At 37.7% G+C, this 10,051-nt stretch overlaps 1 protein-coding gene across 2 annotated transcripts; it reads left to right on the top strand.

Annotated features, from left to right (window-relative positions):
- Window positions 1-193: 193 nt before the first annotated feature.
- LOC137956380 (mitochondrial carrier protein MTM1-like) lies at window positions 194-9,919 on the top strand. 2 transcript variants are annotated; one of them, XM_068803869.1, is made up of 11 exons: window positions 194-248; window positions 418-681; window positions 1,152-1,241; window positions 1,834-1,962; window positions 2,455-2,514; window positions 7,887-8,057; window positions 8,255-8,351; window positions 8,666-8,757; window positions 8,861-9,010; window positions 9,107-9,165; window positions 9,333-9,919. In XM_068803869.1, exons 2-11 carry the CDS (start codon window positions 427-429, stop codon window positions 9,463-9,465), a joined length of 1,236 nt encoding a protein of 411 aa, XP_068659970.1. In that variant the 5' UTR covers window positions 194-248; window positions 418-426; the 3' UTR covers window positions 9,466-9,919. The 2 variants fall into 2 exon arrangements, with proteins under 2 accessions (XP_068659970.1, XP_068659960.1); XM_068803859.1 differs by lacking the exon at window positions 194-248 and having other exon boundaries at window positions 337-681.
- The last annotated feature ends 132 nt before the right edge of the window (window positions 9,920-10,051 follow it).

Raw genomic sequence — 10,051 nt, 5'->3', positions numbered from 1 at the left:
GTTTGGGTAGGCCACGTTTCGAAGTTAAGCCGCGCATGTGCACACCCACTCCCCATGGGTACCCCTGCTCTTAGGCCCTCAGGCAGGTCCTCTTCACGACGAGTCACCCCCGCATCGCCCATGCACAACCGAAACTCCTAGACCTATTTTGAGAAACATTTTTTTATTTATTCCCTTTTTCTCTCCCTTCCAATACGGAAGAGAAGTCTTTTGAATGATTCTTTGTACTGTCAGTCGAAACCATCAAGGTAACTTCCCGAGCAAGACCCCGCTTTCCAGTCTTCTGTTTTCGTCAAAATTCTATTCTCGCCTTTTCCTTCTGTGCCGGGTCTTTTGGGTTGTGCTTCACTTTCCTCATATTATACGATTCCTGGCGCTTCAATCTTGTGTTTGGGTTTTCCGTTGGTTGATTTACAGGAAAAAGGGATGGTTTGTTCCAGGCATACCGTGCCTTCATGGTTGAGCGCCGCATCCAGAGTCGATCTCGAGGGTGGAACATTATCGAACGCAACTATGTCGGAGGCGACCGAGAACTCCTCCGACAGTAGAGAATCTTTCTCTTCTTCTGCTCACCAGAAATCTCTCTCCGATTTCAACATGGGATTCGGAGAGCGTGCCTTCTCTGCTGCTGGCGCCGCTGTTTTATCGGCCATTATCGTTAATCCCCTCGATGTTGCAAAGGTGCCTCCCTTCTCTCAAGCTTATTCTCTGCGTTTGTATGTCTTCCTTGTACTGTGTAAACGTATGAGGAAACCTAATTGTTATCTCTATGAAGTATGGACTTGTTACTGTTGTTTACATTGTTGCTTATTTCGATGATTACCCGGAGCATCATTGTCCAGGAAAGAGACAATTTCCTCGGCTTCATTTATCTATGATATTGAGTTTGCTTTTAGAGAAACTGGAGGTCCCGTTCATCAGTTCGTTTCACATTGCCAAATGTTGGGCTTTGGCAGGAAATTGTTAAGGATCATTCAGGGGACATTTATTGGCAAAATCTCTTGATGTGTTCTCTCTCCCATTAATTGGCTCCTGAATTTATAGGAACCTTTTGATTTATTGTTTAGGTCATTTTTCGCTGCTTCAAAAGCTACCCTTAATTAGTTCTTTCACTGTTAATAGTTGCCACTTGTTTTATTTTATTTTTTCAGACGAGATTGCAAGCACAAGCAGCTGGGGTTCCTTATTCATATCCACAGCATCATATCAGTGAGCGCATGGCAGCTCTTGGTCCAAACATGGTATGCTGAATTTCTCTGTTCCAATTCAATCCGTACCAATCCTATATGTATCTATGAAAATTTCTATTTCCAGCGGTGGGAAAACTGTGAAGAGGCAAATTCTATAAGAGAGAATTTCTCTTATACAAGGCTAATCTATACATAATTGTGGCTTTAGTTTTTAAATGGGATAAATATAATCTCCTCGCTGTTTACCTGTCTCCCTGGTGTTCTATAATTTGATTTTAGAGTTTTGTGAATGATTTTCAATTTCTAACTCCTATTTTGATATATGAATGATTTTCACTCCTCACGTTAAATCCCAGAGTGACCATTGCATTGAAGTCTCTTTTGAATATAAGTCTGATATAACTAAGTAATTTCTTGTCACTGGCGATTTTTCTCTTGAATTTCGTACCCAATATGCAGTGAGACCTTGAACTCAAATCCTCACGTCAAGAACCCCTGAGTGCCCACTGTTAAAGGCTCTTTTAGAATAAAAATATAACTATGTAGTTTCTTGTCACTGGTGAATTTTCTGTTGAACTTTATGGTTATTGTCCACATGTTATAATGCTTGGTTTATTTACTTTGAAATGTTTTATTGATTCAGATGTTTCCAGAATACAGATGTTCTCCATCATGTACAAGAGGTGGAATTCTTGGTACTGAACCTTTTTGTCCCTCTGATTGTTTTCGGTACAAAGGGACGAGGGATGTCTTCTACAAGATTGTTACACAGGTTGGTCGTGGTTTCTTTTGTATGCAATGATATGATGCTTCTTGCTACAATGAATGTTCAAATACTTTAAGATGTACTATAAAACCTTGTCCAATAATTAACAGGTTCAATTTTCGAGATAATTAGGTCAAGCAAGTTTATCATCGTCACTTCAAATTTTATTTATTTTTAAAAAATAAAAAGAAAACTTAAGGTTTGAACTGGTAGTGTGGTCTGTTCTTGATTGGTTTGGTGGACTGACCAATCAATGGTCATAATGGTCAGAGATTGTAGTCAATACTCTTCTCACCAAGTTTGAACAATGTTTTTTTTGTGGCTGAGCATGTATGCTACCAAAGTGCCAAAACAAATTTTCAGTGGCCTGGAAACAATAGAAACAAATTACATATTAGCAGGGAATGATGGACACCATTGCTAGTATTTGACTGATCATTTAGTTATGGTTTTTGGAGAATTTTCTGACCATTCATCTAATGGATCAATTCATCACAGGAAGGATTTTCTAGATTGTGGCGGGGGACCAATGCGGGATTAGCTCTAGCAGTGCCAACTGTGAGTTATTGTTTTCCAACCATTTAACTACTCTGGTGTACATCTTGGTCAAACTATCTGGATAACGTATTTGGGAATTGTTTGTGCATGAGACTTGTCTGCTGATCACACTTGTTTATAGGACTAGACATATACATTATAACTTGTTAAGCAGCAACGAGTTACGACCACAATCCACTCTAAAAAAAGAAAAAGAGTTACAACCTGAATCTCTTTTCACTTTTATCTTGTGCAGACACTTCAGAGCTTAACTTTCTCTTATTACATGAGATGTTAGGATTTTTTAGTATTATGTATAACATGACATTCTAAAAAAAGGTACAATATGTCTCAACTGCATGTAATTGTGGATGTGGCCTGTGAAACACAATGTAAGTCCTGTTTTATACATTGGCTAGCATATTTATTTTGGAAAGATGATTGAAGAGTGTAGTGGACAAATGGGGGGTTTTGTCATGTGAGGTCTTGGGTTCATTTTTCACTAGGGTTTGGGTTGTAGTGCATGTTTGTGAAGTGGTTATTAAAAAGAAAAGTTATGCTGTAATTATTAGAAAAAATTAGACTTACACGTCTTCCTTTTAAGTAGGAACATAGAAGGATCACAATGGCTCCTATAGAACCCAAACTGTAGTACCACAACATTAAACTTTTCAAACCAAGCCCGCAGACTCTGTTTAAATCCATAAATAACCTTCTATAGTTTACACAACTTTCTTGTCTCTCCTTGAGCAACATACCCAGGAGGTTATTCCATATACACTTCCTCATGTAGATCACCATATAGAAAGACATTCTTCACATTAAGGTGAAAGAGAAGCCTCCAATATTAAAAGACATCAACTCCTCAAATATTGAAATATACACTGAAGTAAGGCGGGCTACAAGAGAGAATATCTCAAAGACATCAACTCCAAAAGTTTGTGTATACCCTTTCGCCACCAGCTGAGCTTTGTACTGTTCAATAGGGCCATTAACATTATATTTGATAGTATTAACCCTACAACACCCGACAATAGCTGCTTCTATCGGTGGATCACATATATGCCATGTTCCTTGACACACCAAAACACTCATCTCATTATCCATAGTTTGTTTAACATTATGGAGAGCACAAGGTTTTTTTTATAGAAGAATGAGGTATATGGGAAGTAGGCAATGATATAGCAAAAGACTTGAAAGATAGAGACAAAAAAATCAAGAGACACATATTTGGATATCGGATGAGAAGTACAAGATTGTTTACCTTTTCATAGACTAATAGGCAAGTTCAAATCAGAGACAACAGAATCTGCAGGCAATGAGGAGGCTGGTAGATCATGAGAAGAGAGCTTTGTAGAGGTTACTGGAGGCACTGTAGGAGCACGAGAATGATGGCTGTAAACATGAAGAGGCAATGAAGAACTCGATGAAGCTGGTACATCCAAAACTGCAACAAGAATAAGACTGTTTGAAGGAGACTCAGGTGAGACCGGAAGCTCAGTAAAGGATGAAAAATATGGAGTAAGTTAAAAAAAAGTCACATCAACTGGCACATGTCTTCCATCGAATGGGATCATAACATTTGTATCCTTTTTGTTGATGAGAATATCCCAAAAAAACACATTTGATAGACTAAGGTGACAACTTATCAACCGAAGTTCCAAACATATGAACAAAATAAGTACATAAAAAAACATGAGGAACCATATCAAACAATTTACAATTTGACTTTAAAACATGAAGAAGAACTTGATCACTCAAAACAAATAAGGGCATACAATTAATCAAGTAGCATGAAGCTAAAATTGCATCTCCCTAAAAAGATTTAGGAATATTCATATGCAGTAATAGTGTCCTTGTAACCTCAAGGGGATGTCAGTTTTTACGTTCAACTACCCCATTTTATTGCGGTGCTAGTGTATTTTTTTTTTTTTTGAAAAAGAAAAAGAAAATAAAATTCCAAACCATTGTCTGTACGAAGCACATGAGCACATGCACCAAATTGATTCTTTATTTTATTAAAAAATTGAGGAATACATCAAATACTTCAGACTTCACCTGTAGGGGATACACCAAGTTGCTCTATAGAAATCATCAATAAGCGACACAAAATACTTAAAACCAAATGGGCTAGGAACTTGACACGGAACCCATACATCAATGTATATTAATTCAAACAACTTGGTGCTTTGACTAGAACTAATTGGGGAATTGGAGCGATGATGTTTTCCCAACTGACAGGACTCACAATCAAATGAAATATCGGCTGGCAAAGAAGGAAAAGACTGATGCAACTTAATCGGTGATGGATGTCCCGAGTGCAAATACCACAAGTAAGAAGAATCTGTAGTAATGAGTGCCATAGCTCGAGAAACTGATACATCATCCAGCATGTAGAGCCCTCCCTTGTCATGTCCTGAACCAATCATCCTTTTCGTTTGCAAGTCTTGGAAAACACAAGAAGTAGGATAAAAGGTTACTGAACAGTTGAAAGATTTAATTATATGATTCACATAAAAGAGATTAACTAGAAACTTTGTTACACATCAAATAAAATCTAAAGATATTTGTGATGTAGTGTGAATTGTATTTTCCCCTTGAATGGGAGAGGTGGATCCACCAGCTAAAGTAACTCAACGATATGAATGAGAAAGACTAATGGATTGAAATAAAGAGGGCATACCTAACATGTGTGTAGAGGCTCCTGAATCAACGATCCAAGAGGGGGAATGAGACACATTCAATGCATTCATACTTGTACTAGCCATTGTGGCACTCGCTAAGGAAAGAGGAGTCTCGGTAGTCTTAGAAGCAGTAAATGGTGTAGTCAGTTGACCCAGTCGTTGTAGTAACTGCTGAATTTCGTCATAGGATCTAGTGTGTGAGGAGGCATCCTTATCTGTGACTATAGAGTTGGCCCAAGTAGGCTTACCAATTTTTTTTCAGCATTTATCAGAAATATAATTAGTCGTACTACAACGAACACATTTTTTGATCCCCTCGATTATTTCGGCCACGACCATGGGTAGAGAAAGAGCGACCTCTACCTTTATTATTACCACCATGAAACTGGCCATCAGGCTTAGCAGTAGAAAATTGAAGGTTAAGAACAATTGCTTTTGAGAGAGCTCCAGTTGACTCATTCTTATTTACAACTGCACCTTCAGCTCGAAGAACTCAGTTAAAGATTTGCTCAAGGGTGGTCACATCCTCATTGACCAACAGTTGGGCTCTGATAACATTATACTCAGGCCCCCAAACCATAAAAAAATCGGGTTACTTGAATTTAATTTTATTTCTTACGAAACATTCGTTGTAAAAGGATGGAATGTACTAATCTCCTCTAGTACTCCTCTCATCTCTGTGAAGTGATCTGTCACTGATCTACCTCGACGTTTCATATTAAAATACTTTACATATAACTCATAGATCTTTGACAAATTACTTTCTTGAAACAAAATGGAAGCCAAGGTAGTCCACTTTGCCTTAGCAGTACTACAACTCAAAATCTTGTCATTAAATCTAGACTCCATACTGTTGACCAACAAGGTTAATACTAAATTATCTTATGCAACCCAATCTTTAGTAATAGGCACTCGGGGATCATCTGTTATATATTTTTCCATTCTTCTGGCCCTCAAATACATCAAAACTGATTTAGACCAGTTTACATAATTTGACCCATTCAACTGGATCGTTGTTATTTGTATAGGCTGAGAGAATTTCTCATCTAAGCTCTCAGTAGGCCTCTGGACAACAACTTGTGTGCTGGAATCTGCCATTTAATATCACTAAACACCACAATTTAGTACACTAGAGCGTCATTCAACCAAAGAGAATACTTTCCCCAAATTTCTATGCTTGTGCAGTCAAGTGGGCCCCACACCGAATACAGTTAGGGCAATTTAACACCCAATTCACTCAATTTTGAAGCAATAGTGATCAACTTCAGTAATTAAGACCATAAATCGATGAAAGAGTTACCTTATTGCAAGAAATCAGGATGATGCAGGCTATATGAATGATGATGTAAGTATTATGGTTGATGATGCAGGCAGATTTGAGGAATTTTTCAAATTGGGATCATCAAACACCTCTAAATCCCAACAATCAATCAAAAAGAAGCACTAACCATTAGCCAAGAGGCTAAGACAGGCATAAAAAGGGAAAAATTGAAAATTTTACCCTACAAGTCTAGAAATCTGGGAAATTCCTTCATGGAGATTGCTGAAAATGGAGAGGTCTACAAAATTGAAAAAAATCGGCCCAAGACTTGCATTACTACTCGGATACCATGAAAAATATGAGATTTGGGGAGAAAATAGAAGAAAAAAGAGGAGAAAAGGAGGTCTGGAAGAAGAACAGCCTTGCTGCCTTGGAGAGAGTGTCAGAAAGGCACATCCTCCTTTATAATCAGGGTTCAAGAGATAATTTACAAGAGGACAAAAATGCCCCTCAATACTCAAAATTACATATCATAAAATACATGTTTAAATTGAATGAAAATTGAACCAGAGATAAAATAAGACATTGTCTATCTAATCCATACTAAAGAGATGTAATGTGGGAAATGTAAAAAATGACCAAAATACCCCTAGACTGGTATTTTAACAATTAGAAAAAATTATGCTGTGATTATTAAAAAAAAATAGACCTATTGAAAATTCAAAAACTCATGATTTCTGTACTTCTTTTCTGTCAAAAACCTTCTTAGGTTACAACATATTTCTATGCTCCAGCCTACAGGTTTCTGTTGTCCCACAGACGACTCAATGAGCTATTTGAAAATTATAATACAACAGTTAGCTTTTTGTGGTTTCTGACTAAGTATTTCTGTGAGCTGTAGCGTTGTTTCATAATATTTGGGAATAATATGCTTTAATGACTATTTTATGAGAATAAAATGATTATCAAAATATGAAAAAATACTTTATCAGAACGCTTTATTTTAGCGGTTGTTTTTATGTTATGTAGCGATTAGTTACTTAGGCTTTTATATTTTTCTATCTTGTCTAGTATACAGAAAACAATCACATTGAGAGGTGGTAAAGAAAATTGTTTACATTTTGCTCTTCTATCCAAGTTAATATTTAGTTTATGGTCCTGAAATCTTCAAAATTGGTGCTTTTTGCAAATGACAGGGCTCATATACTGTCCTAAAAAAAGACGGGCTCATAAACATTTTTTCAGATATGGATTTTGTTTTCCAATAATTTTCTTTAGGCTTGAGAACCAAAGAAACAAACTACAACAGAGCTAGGCCAGAGGCCTTTAAACATTGAGAGATTATTCTCTGCAACAAGAAATATGAGCTTAATTTATCTAACTTTTCTATGCTTTAAAATTGATATGTTGTCTGATGAGTTCATTATTCTCTGCAATTTGTAAATCAGGTTGGTATATACTTACCCTGCTATGACATCTTCCGCAATTGGATGGAACAGTTTACAGACCAAAACGCTCCATATTTGACTCCATATGTTCCATTAGTTGCTGGTTCAGTGGCACGCTCATTAGCTTGTATTACTTGTTCTCCAATTGAGCTTGCCAGGACACGTATGCAGGTATATTCCTTATTTTCTTTAAGCATTGATTTCAAGTTACGTGCCCAATGTTCTAATCTGTTTTTTTTCTCTCTAAGATTTGAGTAAAGCTCTTCACATGAAGCCTTCTTTATGGGCTATCCCTGCCTAGTTTTGCATTCGGTGATCGGTTACATTTTAGCTTAACAAAAATTTGTGTTCCTGTTCTGTTGAAATAGGCTTATAAAGAGTTTCAGAAAGGTGCAAAGCCTCCGGGCATGTGGAAAACTTTGCACGGGGTTCTTCCGTCAGTGAGGAACACTAATAACCTGAATGGTAAATGCTCTTCACTTGTGGATCTTAATTAGCAAAATGCAGTCTGCTCATGTGGCAGTTTCAAATGTGGCCCATGTCTCCCCTCCTTGTGTCATGCATCATCCTAGTGAATTCAGCAATGGATAACGGAGTGTTAGAAATCTACAGCTTGATTTGGTGTACAAGGCATGAAATTGCTTCAAATTTCTGAGACCCTTCTGAGTCCAACTATATTGACTGTGGAGAAATGACTGGCTGTTTAAGTTCTAAAGCTTTCTCTTTCTCTCTCTCTCTCTGTGCATTGCTTGGCCTAACTTGGGTGCTTTTCTTTGCAGTCAATGGCTATCGCGTTCTATGGACAGGTGTTGGTGCACAACTAGCTCGAGATGTTCCTTTCTCCGCAATTTGCTGGTCAACTCTTGAACCCGTAAGTTTTCTGTGAAAAACTCTACCCTGCTGTTGTGTATAGATTAGGCTTATAAAATGGTCATTTGTGATTCTAATTAATTATAAACTGGATTTTGATACAGATGCGGAGAAAATTACTCAGATTAGTTGGAGAAGATGCCAATGCGGCTAGTGTTTTGGGTGCAAATTTCTCTGCTGGGTTTGTTGCAGGGAGTCTTGCTGCTGCTGCTACATGTCCTTTAGATGTTGCCAAAACACGTAGACAAATTGAGGTTTGTTCTTAAATCCCTGGTTTAAAAGTGAAACATGGCCCATTGTCATTGTTCGTCGTACTTTGACAAGTCTAATATGCTACTATGTTTTCTCAGAAGGACCCAGCAAGGGCATTGAATATGACGACTCGACAAACACTGCTTCAAATTTGGAGGTATGACCTGTTTTTTTTTTTTTTTTTTTTTTGAGGGCAATACGAACTTGATTTCCATCATGCCAAGTCTTTCCTTGTGCAAACCACTGTCAGAAGCTCTAGAATAGTTATCAGTTTACTCTTTTTATAGTTATCGAATATCCTGACATGCCAAAATACTGCTACAGAGATGGTGGGATGAAGGGTCTTTTTACAGGAATTGGTCCACGAGTTGGTCGAGCAGGCCCCTCCGTTGGCATTGTAGTATCGTTTTATGAAGTCGTTAAATATGTTTTACATCAAAGACATATGAGCTCGTGAAGAGGAAAATGGTCTCGGAGGACATAGTTTCATTACATTTCTGTTTTGAAGGGAAGGGGACATGGCCTCTAAAAAGAACTGGCGGACTGGATTGGAAGCAAGGAAATCTTTTTGGTTTCAAAGCGAGTGGAGATCAGAAAGTAGAGCTTGAAGTCGGGCCCGTTAGCTCTTGAAGCTGTGTTTCTTTCGATTGTGATTGGCAAGCAGGCGGCTCACCAAATCAATTTGGAAGGAAGCATGGTAGTGGTTAGTCTTTCACCGAGGGAACAAACATGTCTCAACCCTCGAAGCAAATTTTGTTGCCAGTAAAGTGTCATTTTTTGTCTCCAATGCATTTTTTTATTTCATGAAAAAGTACAGCCAGAGATGGAAATTTTCCACTTATTTTCTGGCCATTCCCGCCAGCATTTATATAATTCACATCGTGAATTTAGTCGTTTTTTCCTCTCGTGGACTTACCCCCCTCATGCAGCATGGTGACTTCTATCTCATGCGTAAATAGAGCTTTTCCCTTCTTTACAGACCACTATTTTTATTAGTGATTACAAACAGATTATTGCACTTGGAAGTTTGCCAGAAAAAAGAA

This window comes from Aristolochia californica, unplaced genomic scaffold (genome assembly GCF_029961685.1).
Source record: "Aristolochia californica isolate CCGP_79_NKW_82.1479 unplaced genomic scaffold, dmAriCali1.0.hap1 SCAF_1, whole genome shotgun sequence".
Classification (NCBI taxonomy): Eukaryota; Viridiplantae; Streptophyta; class Magnoliopsida; order Piperales; family Aristolochiaceae; genus Aristolochia; species Aristolochia californica.
This window is presented reverse-complemented; position numbering and strand designations above follow the sequence as displayed.